This window comes from Schistocerca nitens, chromosome 9, assembly GCF_023898315.1.
Source record: "Schistocerca nitens isolate TAMUIC-IGC-003100 chromosome 9, iqSchNite1.1, whole genome shotgun sequence".
NCBI classification, from domain to species: Eukaryota; Metazoa; Arthropoda; class Insecta; order Orthoptera; family Acrididae; genus Schistocerca; species Schistocerca nitens.
Window position 1 is genome coordinate 168,592,243 of NC_064622.1, and position 14,098 is coordinate 168,606,340.

The window sequence follows — 14,098 nt, forward strand, 5'->3', positions numbered from 1 at the left end:
CGGATACCCGAGAACTGTTCAAATGAGAAACAACTTATATTGGACAACTGGTCAGCACAATCTAAGATCAACATACAGAACATGGGTGCCCAACCTGCTTACTGCTGCCCAGCTAGTCTGGAATAGCAGAACAATGCACTGGAAATGAACATCAAATGAATTACCAGCAAACCACTGATAAATTTTGGAACTCCATTTTCAAAGAAATGATTGAAAACTCTGTGACATAATTCCATCAACAGGGACACAGGATTCCAACTTAGGCATAGGAGCCAATACTAAGCTCCATCAAAACAGGACATGACATTCAGATGCGAGGTGTGACAGGGATGGTGGTAGAAGGCAACAGACTCTCCCTCCTATCACTGCAGACACACAGCCTAAACCGCACAGGCCCAGCGAAGCCTGAACACTGGACTGGCAGGCATAAATACTGTCAGCACACAGCAGACAATTCATTCCATCAGCATCATCTGATGGTGGAACAGTTGTTCGCAGAAATGTCATGGCAACAACTCGATTTGACAGTATACCAGAGAACTTTGGAAGCAGCATATACAAGGGTGGTTTGGAAAGTTTTCGGAATCACCATGAGAAGTCAGCGCTAGCACAATGAGTTGTTCACATGATATTAATTGGACTGCTGCCTGTAAACACGTGCCACGTAAGTACTCTTGGAAGAGAGCTGTGGCTCTGTCGTTATTCCCGCGTAGTGATTTGTGAAGATGGGTTTGGGGGGTGGAGGGGGGGATGAGAAAAAAAGAAGATCTGAGAAGTGATCAAGTACTTCGTAAAGAAAGGTATGAAAGCAAAGGACATTCATGCCAATTATGACAATTTCCAGAATACACTGGGGGGACTCTGCTCCTTCATATTCTGCTGTTGCGAAGTGGACAAATGAATTTAAATTTGGTTGGCAGAGCTTAGATGATGATCTATGCAGTGGCCGGCGAAGATGTGTCACTACTCCAGAAATCATTGCAAAAGTGCACAAAACAGTCATGGAGGATAGCCGATTGAAAGTGTGTGAAATTGCTCACCCATGCCAGTTGTCATATGAAAGGGTGTATCGCATGTTAACTGAAGAATTAGAAATGAAGCAATTATCTGCAAGATGGGTGCCGCGACTTGACGCTGGATCAAAAACGCATGAGAATGGACATATCGGAACAATGTTGGGCCCATTTTAGGAGAAACGAACAAGATTTTTTGCTCTTGTTTGTGACCACAGATGAAACTTGGGTGTACTACTATACCCCAGAGAGAAAACAGCAGTCAAAGCAGTGGAAATATGCTGATTCTATGCCACCAAAAGAAAGCAGACAATTCCTTTGACGAGAAATGTCATGGCATCAGTGTTCTGGGATGTGAAAGGGATTCTGTTTGTAGATTATCTCCCTACTGGGAAACAATTACTGGAGAATACTAGGCTATCCCCCTGGACAAATTGCAACAAAAGTTCACAAAAAAAGGACAGGTTTAGCAAGGAAGAAAGTCACCTTTCATCAAGAGAATGCGCACCTGCAAACGTGCTGTTGCCATGGCAACATTACACGAACTAAGGTACGAATTGTTGCACACCCACCTTATTCACCTGATATGGCTTCGTCAGACTTCCATCTCTTCCCAACACTGAATTTATTTATTTATTTTTTTTTTTTTTTGGTGGACAAAGATTCACTTCAAACGAAGAATTGATAGCTGGAGTTCGCAACTATTTTGCAGGTTTGGAGGAAATTCATTTTCGAGATGGGATCAAGACACTGTAACATCGTTGGACCAAGTGCATTAATCTACAATGAGACTACGTTGAAAAATTAAAGAAGTTTCAGTGATGTAAGTACTTTTTTTCTATTCCATTCTGAGAACAATGTAAACCACCCTCATGTGTCAGTTAAGGCTCAGATCACATAAATGAGTACTTATTTTCAGCTATTAAGTGAGCTTTTATGTACAACACTTTTGACAGCTCCAGCTCTTCAACACTTAACATAACAGCTCACTTACCAACTGGAAATTAGCACTCATTTAATAAACTGAAAATAACTACAATGTAAACACATACTCAGTGAAGTTATTTATGTCAACTCATATAAAAGAGCTGGACAGCGACTGATGACCTCAGCAGTTAGGTCCCATAGTGCTCAGAGAGAGCTCAGAGCTGGACAGCAAATACTGTGGATGTAGTCTGCAAAATGGAAAGCAAGCAGTGATCATGTTGGGGGAAGTTGCTTTCCCCATAAGAATGCTATAGCTGCCATACCGTATGACAAAGAATCAATTTCCCCTTTGGCAATGTGGAGTAGTGCACAGGAATTTATGTAGATTCTGTCCACGTTCCTTTCTTGCATTAGTATTATTGGTATCTGTATTCCCTGTAATGTAAATGCATGTTGTGGAAAATAAACACATCTGGGCATGTCTGCACACAGCATTGTCAGTAATTTGTAAGGTGCACTGTGGAGAGTTGGTGTAACACTCCATTGCTGCTTCTTGTGATATAGTTGGGTAGATCGAGTGGGGAATCATCAGCTTGCTCATAGTTTGCAGACTTTTTAAGGTGGTAAGAGTGTGATGACGACCTAGCAGTATACCTTCTCTCGTGCTTCTATCCTCCACCCTGTTACACCCCCACAACACAATTAAACTTTCAATATTGCTCTACTGCTCTTATGCACAATACATACATTTAATATCTTTTCTTAAGCAACCTCACTTCACAGTAACCAATTTTATACCAGTAACATATTTTCAATCATATGCATTTGTTTCAATCTCTGTAACACAGAAACTATTAATCCTAGAGAAAAAATTAAGATGGCTTTTCTGTAGGAAATATAGTTTTTGATTGTGTACCAGGAAGCCACAGGTTTCAAGATATTCAAGTAAAAAAAAATGAAAAATGACCGGTAAATGCCCCCTCACCACCGCACTCGCATCATACTGATGTGGATTTTTAGTATGTTGTTAACTGTAAAAAAAATTGTGATGACTACACAACTTTTTTCTCCTATTCAACAATTTTACAACAAATTTGTTCTCTGACAAAATATGGTATTAGTAATTCATTATAGTATGTGAAGAACATGCCAATAACATTAAGAATTAAAATTTGTCACAAAATATATTATGGAAGTTTCAGTTACAACTAATGTTCATTTGAAGAATTAGTCTTCAGATGTACTCAGCTTCACAAGATTGCCAATCCTGCGATTTTCTCATATCTCATTTAGAACCATATCTCTCTGAGAATGATGTATAATCATTCGAAACACCATCCCTGTTACTGTGATTCCAGGAGGGGGAGAGAAACAGTCACACAGTGCAGATCTCCATTGTTTGGAGAGCAGAACAACATTCTGGCAGATATTGGTTAAGACTGTTGGTAAAGTGCAATCTTATTGTACACATGCATTCAGTTCTGCATATTTGTTGGAAATGATCAGTCATGATCTTCAGAATGGGAATGCTGTATGTTCATCAACTGTTGTATGCATGCGGAACTCAAAACCATTCCACAAGCATCAAATAAAGTAACCATTATTAGCTTCCTTTAGCTTTTTTGTGCCCTGTGGGCTGGCTGGTGGGTGTTGTGATCAGGAGGTCGAGAGCAGAGCAAGGTTGAGTGGTCCAGTGCATACCCGGATGTGTCAGTAATACGGCGGTATCTAGAACAACATTTATATTTGTGCAAAATGTACAGAGGTATAAGTGTCTACACAGCTGCAGTTGGTGACCAGGCATAAGCGCATGTGCCATGGAGAAGTTTCGACACCTCATCAGCAAGTCATGTCGTCACCACCACAGTTCAGTGCCCTGGTCGCATGCTGTACTGGCAGTGACAGTGGGGCAAGAAAGGTACTACATGCCCAAATGTTCCACAGTGACCAAGTAGTGTCCCACTCCAGCACTCTCTAAGACAGCCTGTGGTGTTTTCAGGTCATGACTGCCGACTGTGGTCCAGGAACTCCGTTGTGAAGATTAGGCCCTGGTAATCCATCACAGATCGACCAAGACTGCAGCAGATGCTCACAAATTGGTCAGGTGGGTACTCGGATGTGTCTAGCCTGATCAGTGTGATGACAGCAGCTTGCACATTATCCGTGGTGACCCAATAGGTAGCAATGGCAGACCAAGGCTGTGGTATGCATCAAGACTCAGTGTTTAAGTGAGCAAGCAAGTCGTAGGCTTGTCAGTCATCAGTCTCGTCATGGTTTCACTGAAACTTAATACACTGTCAATCTCTGGCTCTAACAACACTGACAGAATCGCAGCATGACAGAATGTGTTCTTGAGGTCTGAAATCCCCTCAATTTCACTGGTCACGTCGTCTACATTCAGTTTGGTAGTGCTATTTGGACAGTGAAGTTACATAGCGTTACCTCACAGTGTCTTGTAAAGTATCACAGCAGCACTTGCATTCTTGTCTGTCTTGTTGTGAGGCTTGCTGCGGTTCACCTCTTGACATACTGACTGGCACACCAGCCCAGTGCTAATTTGTTCCACACTAACATGGTTGAACTTATAAAAAATTTAAACCTATACAGTGAAAATATTCTGCCATGTAAACAGCTCTGAAGCTCAACCATTTATTTGAGGAGAACAAGTGATTCTGAGGCTGTTATTGCATATTTGCTTTATGGGCCATAATGATTAGGTTGTTTTTCATCATCATCCAGTAATGGTGCAGATACATCCATTATCATTCTCAGCTAGAAGTTGATGAAGCTGGTAAGAGATTATCCAAACAATATTTTTCTACACACAAAATAAATATCATCCGAAGCTCTAAAATTAATATTATTTACAAACTTATTAAAAACCGTGCACTTACATGAAAAATTCTGTTGGAATATGGGAGATTCCGTGATAGCTTTCTTTCATTCAGAAACTTTGGCGTCCGCAAATTACACCCATTTGGAACTGCACAAGTTTCATTCAAGTACCACATGCCATCTAAATACACATCAGGTATTTGCTCTGGTTCACCAGGAACCTTTAATTTTGAAATACTGAAATGAAAACAAATTCCTAATTAACAATTATGTTTAATGGCAAGGCAAACTAAAAATGGTGTGTGTGTGGTGGAGGGGGGTGGAGGTAGGTTACTCTCAATGTCTCTTTAAGATAACATACATTATTTTCATCCTGAAAAATGTAAATAGCAATTAGTGACCCCCTATAAAAAGTAATTACACAGTCTGCAATGAAATTGTTGTAACTACTCCGGATGAGCCCCAGATGCAACAAATTGGTGGCTGTCTATCACAAATTGTATCCATGAATGAGAAACTCAATTACAATAGGACAAGAGTGATAGCCAGTGTGGAAACTGCGTGGCCTACAACTTCAGCACAACTTCCTGACGTCAGTAGGGGATGCTTGTGCACCATCGCTTTTACGCCCATTTTTGACAACAATTTTAATCCTGTAACCTTTGATTAGATGAGAAATGTGATAAAATGCAAGAAATACATTGTGTAATGGTCAAATATTAGGAAAGAATGCACACTGTTTGCAATCTGAAGCAAAAGTTTGCTTCAGTAAGCACATAAACATATTTGTGAATGGTGGATTCATGTAAATTAATAGTTCAACTGTGTGTGGCTTAGTGACTCTGTGGTAAAGGGCCAGACTGCAAACCCACATGCCTCGGATCCGATCCCCTATCAATCGTAGGATATGTCACCTACCACTTCTTTCCCCTCTGGCAATGTTTTTCAACGCGAAAAATGCTGAGTTGCACCATGGTTTGGAACTCATGCTAAACTGTAGGTCCCCCATAACTGGCTTGGTAAATCAGGTCAAAGGTCAGAGGAAGGTAACGGCACACCACCACCAGCATAACCATATACAGTAAAGCACTGTAGTGTTCAAAATAATCTTTGGATTTATGACTGCTTCACATTTTTTATTCAAGTAGTGGTGCATAATATAGTTTGCATAGGCAAGCAGAGCATTTAGGCCACCAGACAGTAGCATGTGTGGAATTGTGCATTAATTCACAAAGCATCAGTAGCAAAATCATAGACTCTGTTTGCACAAAATCTCATTAACATTCACAGAAAAATCTAAAGCTCACGATGTCAAGACCATCAAGACAAATAAAGACCAAATTTGTCACACATTTGAAATCATATAATGCAGCAAAACTACAAAAATTCACAGCTACTTATGAACCACTAAATTATGGTAATGTTTGTATGGTTGCAAAAGAATCAATCACAGAGGCCACTTGAAAATTCAATGTCCTGAAATATATTCAAGTGTTCAGCTCACAGCCACAAAATATTCTAAGTCCCACTAATACAGACAGAGGTCCTGCGGCTCTATGGTTTCCCTAAACTCACCGATCACACCACTCTGATTAACACAGGCAAGAAGACTTTATCTCGACATGAAACTAAATAAAAGACCTCGAGCTCTGCTGTGCACATTACTTTAAATACTTAGCCACATGACCACTGCTCAACATCTGACAATGTGTTCCTAGTCAAATTACGAGTTTAAATACATTACAAACATCAGATATGGTTAACTTGTAACAACAACGGCGCTGTACTATTGTACATATAAGTAATTTTTTTTTTTTCTTCTGAATTTTCTATAAACTTGTGTAATTAATGTTCTGATTTCATTTCTTTTTTGTTTCATGCCATTATGTTAAGAAAACTGTAAACGAGTTTCAATGTGAATATTAGTGTTTATGTCAAATGTCAAGTAATATTGTGATAGAACTGAAATGTAACAAATGTTGAAACTGTTGTAAGATGTTTAAAATCGTAACTGTGCGTCTGGTCCATACGTAGGCAATGTGTTAGGATATGTAGAATGCAAAACCTCGGGTGAATACCCGGCCTGTCAGGGAGCGGTAAAAGGTGGATGGCAGGCGAGCACGGGAAAATGCACGCGGGCACTGCACGGCACAACAGGCTCAGTAGTAGTTGGAGTTTGGCACTGGTTTGAGCAACACCTTCTGGAGCGAGGAGGCTCTCCTGGAAGACGTAGCTTCACTGAGCCTCGGGTATGCCGTTCCAATGCCCACACTGCATGGCAAAAGTCCATAGGCACTAAGTGGAAAAGTATTGCGACGCAAAGAAGAATTAAAGTGCCGATACGTCAAGAGCCATAGCTGTGGTTGCATGTGTGCTCCGTGCCTCGCCATCTCACCGCCCGTCAACCGCCGCATCGATACAAGCAGGTTGAAACTTAGTACTGTATTCGTATGGACCATAGAGTGAACTGTTCAATAATAACCTAAATTTTACCAGAATTTTCCCATCATTTAATTATCCTCACAACTAACCTAGACAGGGTCCTTTCCAAATGTTGTGCAATCCGAGTGTCCCGAAATGAAAATTTAAATTTTGTGTTAATAATAATTACTTTACTGTATGATTAAATGATGATGGCGTCCTCTTGGGTAAAATATTCCGGAGGTAAAATAGTCCCCCCATTCGGATCTCCGGGCGGGGACTACTCAAGAGGACGTCGTTATCAGGAGAAAGAAAACTGGCGTTCTACAGATCGGAGTGTGGAATGTCAGATCCCTTAATCGGGCAGGTAGGTTAGAAAATTTAAAAAGGGAAATGGATAGGTTAAAGTTAGATATAGTGGGAACTAGTGAAGTTCGGTGGCAGGAGGAACAAGACTTTTGGTCAGGTGATTACAGGGTTATAAATACAAAATCAAATAGGGGTAATGCAGGAGTAGGTTTAATAATGAATAAAAAAATAGGAGTGCGGGTTAGCTACTACAAACAGCATAGTGAATGCATTATTGTGGCCAAGATAGACACAAAGCCCATGCCTACTACAGTAGTACAAGTTTATATGCCAACTAGCTCTGCAGATGATGAAGAAATTGATGAAATGTATGACGAGATAAAAGAAATTATTCAGGTAGTGAAGGGAGACGAAAATTTAATAGTCATGGGTGACTGGAATTCGTCAGTAGGAAAAGGGAGAGAAGGAAACATAGTAGGTGAATATGGATTGGGGGGAAGAAATGAAAGAGGAAGCCGCCTTGTAGAATTTTGCACAGAGCACAACTTAATCATAGCTAACACTTGGTTCAAGAATCATAAAAGAAGGTTGTATACCTGGAAGAATCCTGGAGATACTAAAAGGTATCAGATAGATTATATAATGGTAAGACAGAGATTTAGGAACCAGGTTTTAAATTGTAAGACATTTCCAGGGGCAGATGTGGATTCTGACCACAATATATTGGTTATGAACTGCAGATTGAAACTGAAGAAACTGCAAAAAGGTAGGAATTTAAGGAGATGGGACCTGGATAAACTGAAAGAACCAGAGGTTGTAGAGAGTTTCAGGGAGAGCATAAGGGAACAATTGACAGGAATGGGGGAAAGAAATACAGTGGAAGAAGAATGGGTAGCTCTGAGGGATGAAGTAGTGAAGGCAGCAGAGGATCAAGTAGGTAAAAAGACGAGGGCTAATAGAAATCCTTGGGTAACAGAAGAAATATTGAATTTAATTGATGACAGGAGAAAATATAAAAATGCAGTAAATGAAGCAGGCAAAAAGGAATACAAACGTCTCAAAAATGAGATCCACAGGAAGTGCAAAATGGCTAAGCAGGGATGGCTAGAGGACAAATGTAAGGATGTATAGGCTTGTCTCACTAGGGGTAAGATAGATACTGCCTACAGGAAAATTAAAGAGACCTTTGGAGAGAATATCAAGAGCTCAGATGGCAACCCGGTTCTAAGCAAAGAAGGGAAGGCAGAAAGGTGGAAGGAGTATATAGAGGGTTTATACAAGGGCGATGTACTTGAGGACAATATTATGGAAACGGAAGAGGATGTAGATGAAGATGAAATGGGAGATACGATACTGCGTGAAGAGTTTGACAGAGCACTGAAAGACCTGAGTCGAAACAAGGCCCCGGGAGTAGACAACATTCCATTAGAACTACTGACAGCCTTGGGAGAGCCAGTCCTGACAAAACTCTACCATCTGGTGAGCAAGATGTATGAGACAGGTGAAATACCCTCAGACCTCAAGAAGAATATAATAATTCCAATCCCGAAGACAGCAGGTGTTGACAGATGTGAAAATTACCAAACTATCAGTTTAATAAGTCACAGCTGCAAAATACTAACGCGAATTCTTTACAGACGAATGGAAAAACTGGTAGAAGCGGACCTCGGGGAAGATCAGTTTGGATTCCGTAGAAATGTTGGAACACGTGAGGCAATACTAACCTTACGACTTATCTTGGAAGAAAGATTAAGAAAAGGCAAACCTACGTTTCTAGCATTTGTAGACTTAGAGAAAGCTTTTGACAATGTTGACTGGAATACTCTCTTTCACATTCTAAAGGTGGCAGGGGTAAAATACAGGGAGCGAAAGGCTATTTACAATTTGTACAGAAACCAGATGGCAGTTATAAGAGTCGAGGGGCATGAAAGGGAAGCAGTGGTTGGGAAAGGAGTAAGACAGGGTTGTAGCCTCTCCCCGATGTTATTCAATCTGTATATTGAGCAAGCAGTAAAGGAAACAAAAGAAAAATTCGGAGTAGGTATTAAAATTCATGGAGAAGAAGTAATTCTGTCAGAGACAGCAAAGGACTTGGAAGAGCAGTTGAACGGAATGGACAGTGTCTTGAAAGGAGGATATAAGATGAAAATCAACAAAAGCAAAACGAGGATAATGGAATGTAGTCAAATTAAATCGGGTGATGCTGAGGGGATTAGATTAGGAAATGAGACACTTAAAGTAGTAAAGGAGTTTTGCTATTTAGGGAGTAAAATAACTGATGATGGTCGAAGTAGAGAGGATATAAAATGTAGACTGGCAATGGCAAGGAAGTCGTTTCTGAAGAAGAGAAATTTGTTAACATCGAGTATAGATTTAAGTGTCAGGAAGTCGTTTCTGGAAGTATTTGTATGGAGTGTAGCCATGTATGGAAGTGAAACATGGACGGTAAATAGTTTGGACAAGAAGAGAATAGAAGCTTTCGAAATGTGGTGCTACAGAAGAATGCTGAAGATAAGGTGGGTAGATCACGTAACTAATGAGGAGGTATTGAATAGGATTGGGGAGAAGAGAAGTTTGTGGCACAACTTGACTAGAAGAAGGGATCGGTTGGTAGGACATGTTTTGAGGCATCTAGGGATCACAAATTTAGCAATGGAGGGCAGCGTGGAGGGTAAAAATCGTAGAGGGAGACCAAGAGAGCAATACACTGAGCAGATTCAGAAGGATGTAGGTTGCAGTAGGTACTGGGAGATGAAGAAGCTTGCACAGGATAGAGTAGCATGGAGAGCTGCATCAAACCAGTCTCAGGACTGAAGACCACAACAACAACAACAATAATTACTTGCAGACCTAACTATGTTAGAATGGTGTTTAAAGAACTGTTTTGTTAATGATCCAGTAAATGAATAACAAAGGTCTAATGAAGTTGAAAGATAACTTTAATATTGATATAGTAATGAAGTTTAATTATTTCAAGACTGATATAAAGGTATTTAAATGAGAAGTAAATAAGATAAAAAGAGTAGTAACTCATACACTGGAAATCTTGAATGCATAATAATTTCAGTAATCAATTTTTTTTTATATAGTGATCATAACAGTTTCAGAGTCCCCCCCCCCCTTTATTCATTTGAATTCTGAAGTGTTCTAAATTGGTTTAACCAGCAAAAGTTAAAGTCAATATAAAAGCCAAAATTTATCAGTGTTTTATCTTTATTAAAATTGACATTTTGTGTGTAGCTCGAAAGTGCTATTTCTAGGGTAACCTATGCCCGATTTTAATCAGATTAATAGACAGTATAAAGTTTTGTAGTATACATTATAGTGTGGTGTTATGTATTCATGGTTTTTCCATATCAGTACGGAAAGTAAAACTATCAGCCCAATAGATTTTCTGGTTCTAAAATTCTACTATATTATGCAGTGTTACTACTTGTTGTTTTGCATGAATATATACCAACTTGTACAGGGAGGAAACTTAGTTAATGCCTAATTAGGCTGGCAACCGTATTATTATTAAATTGGTAGCATCTTCAGTTTTGCTTTTTGTCCATGCTGACGTGTAATTGCATTTCGAACTTACTTGACTGATCACTGTTATCACAGAGTGGGTGTAAGTCTGATTTGCCACCATTCAGGTACACACGGTCGATATCTATACGAAATTCCTTTCTCACAAGGTGAACCCCGCTCACTTACCATAGTACAGGCTTTAACGAGTATTGTGCGCCCCATGCGCACGTTACAAACTAAACATACGAATTTGTTGGATCACAGACAGGATACTTACGCTGATTTTATGAAGTGTGTTGATATGGATGTATTCATAGTTACAGCACTGTTTGCATATAAAAAGATAAAATTTTTATACTTATTAACAAATTGTTTCATAGTAAATGCAGTAAAAGTAACTACTACTTGTAACTGCTGGCATCATTTGCTTTCATTTGATGTGTTGTAAGTGTCAGTTAGATGATGAGTTCAGTAAGCTGTGTTTAGTCTTCATGTAGCGCATGGCTGTAAGGCATTTCGTGTGTCTTCTGTAGAATATTACAATTCATCACCCTTTTACCAAGCCACTGGGACCTCCATATTGTGCTGCCTAGCTGTAGACAAGACACATTCCACCCACCTACGAAAACCCCAATTTTCTGCTTCCCGCAGCCTGCCTGCCACCCCATCCTGCAGCCTGCGCTTGTAGCTTCATCTGGCTAGCCACCCCACTGCAGCCGTATTATCAATATTTTAAGCAGAAATTCGACATTACAGCATGTATTATCATGCTGTGTAAGAAACAGAACTATTTGACACAATTTCAGTTGGGCAGATGCAACAATGTAGTGGAAGACATACATGTAATGCCAAATAAGATGTTCAAATTTGTTTTTAACCCTAGGAGCATCAAATTATTTTAGGTTACACAGGAGCAACAACCAAGGCCAAAACTTCCTCGCGTTACGGGCTATGGATTGGGGCTAAGAAATGAAAGAGGAAGCCGCCTGGTAGAATTTTGCACAGAGCACAACTTAATCATAGCTAACACTTGGTTTAAGAATCATGATAGAAGGTTGTATACATGGAAGAACCCTGGAGATACTAAAAGGTATCAGATAGATTATATAATGGTAAGACAGAGATTTAGGAACCAGGTTTTAAATTGTAAGACATTTCCAGGGGCAGATGTGGACTCTGACCACAATCTGTTGGTTATGACCTGTAGATTAAAACTGAAGAAACTGCAAAAAGGTGGGAATTTAAGGAGATGGGACCTGGATAAACTGAAAGAACTAGAGGTTGTACAGAGTTTCAGGGAGAGCATAAGGGAACAATTGATAGGAATGGGGGGAAGAAATACAGTAGAAGAAGAATGGGTAGCTTTGAGGGATGAAGTAGTGAAGGCAGCAGAGGATCAAGTAGGTAAAAAGACGAGGGCTGGTAGAAATCCTTGGGTAACAGAAGAAATATTGAATGTAATTGATGAAAGGAGAAAATATAATAATGCAGTAAATGAAGCAGGCAAAAAGGAATACAAACGTCTCAAAAATGAGATCCACAGGAAGTGCAAAATGGCTAAGCAGGGATGGCTAGAGGACAAATGTAAGGATGTAGAGGCTTATCTCACTAAGGGTAAGATAGATACTGCCTACAGGAAAATTAAAGAGACCTTTGGAGATAAGAGAACCACTTGTATGAACATCAAGAGCTCAGATGGAAACCCAGTTCTAAGCAAAGAAGGGAAAGCAGAAAGGTGGAAGCAGTATATAGAGGGTCTATACAAGGGTGATGTACTTGAGGACAATATTATGGAAATGGAAGAGGATGTAGATGAAGATGAAATGGGAGATACGATACTGCGTGAAGAGTTTGACAGAGCACTGAAAGACCTGAGTCGAAACAAGGCCCCCGGAGTAGACAACATTCCATTGGAACTACTGACGGCCTTGGGAGAGCCAGTCCTGACAAAACTCTACCATCTGGTGAGCAAGATGTATGAGACAGGCGAAATACCCTCAGACTTCAAGAAGAATATAATAATTCCAATCCCAAAGAAAGCAGGTGATGACAGATGTGAGAATTACCGAACAATCAGTTTAATACGCCACAGCTGCAAAATACTAATGCGAATTCTTTACAGACAAATGGAAAAACTAGTAGAAGCCGACCTCGGGGAAGATCAGTTTGGATTCCGTAGAAATGTTGGAACACGTGAGGCAATACTGACCTTACGTCTTATCTTAGAAGAAAGATTAAGGAAAGGCAAAGCTACGTTTCTAGCATTTGTAGACTTAGAGAAAGCTTTTCACAATGTTGACTGGAATACTCTCTTTCAAATTCTAAAGGTGGCAGGGGTAAAATACAGGGAGCGAAAGGCTATTTACAATTTGTACAGAAACCAGATGGCAGTTATAAGAGTCGAGGGGCATGAAAGGGAAGCAGTGGTTGGGAAGGGAGTAAGACAGGGTTGTAGCCTCTCCCCGATGTTATTCAATCTGTATATTGAGCAAGCAGTAAAGGAAACAAAAGAAAAATTTGGCGTAGGAATTAAAATCCATGGTGAAGAAATAAAAACTTTGAGGTTTGCCCATGACATTGTAATTCTGTCAGAGACAGCAAAGGACTTGGAAGAGCAGTTGAAAGGAATGGATGGTGTCTTGAAGGGAGGATATAAGATGAACATCAACAAAAGCAAAACGAGGATAATGGAATGTAGTCGAATTAAGTCGGGTGATGTTGAGGGCATTAGATTAGGAAATGAGACACTTAAAGTAGTAAAGGAGTTTTGCTATTTGGGGAGCAAAATAACTGATGATGGTCGAAGTAGAGAGGATATAAAATGTAGACTGGCAATGGCAAGGAAAGCGTTTCTCAAGAAGAGAAATTTGTTAACATCGAGTATAGATTTAAGTGTCAGGAAATCATTTCTGAAAGTATTTGTATGGAGTGTAGCCATGTATGGAAGTGAAACATGGACGGTAAATAGTTTGGACAAGAAGAGAATAGAAGCTTTCGAAATGTGGTGCTACAGAAGAATGCTGAAGATTAGATGGGTAGATCACATAACTAATGAGGAGGTACTGAATAGGATTGGGGAG

At 39.9% G+C, this 14,098-nt stretch overlaps 1 protein-coding gene across 1 annotated transcript in view; it reads right to left on the bottom strand.

Annotated features, from left to right (window-relative positions):
- The window catches only part of LOC126203092 (snRNA-activating protein complex subunit 3-like), a 73,380-nt gene that overhangs the window by 47,003 nt on the left and 12,279 nt on the right, over positions 1 to 14,098 (bottom strand). Inside the window, exon 2 of the mRNA XM_049937335.1 lies at positions 4,835 to 5,012. Within this exon, the coding sequence (XP_049793292.1) occupies positions 4,835 to 5,012 (178 nt within the window). The remainder of the gene's footprint in view (positions 1 to 4,834; positions 5,013 to 14,098) is intronic.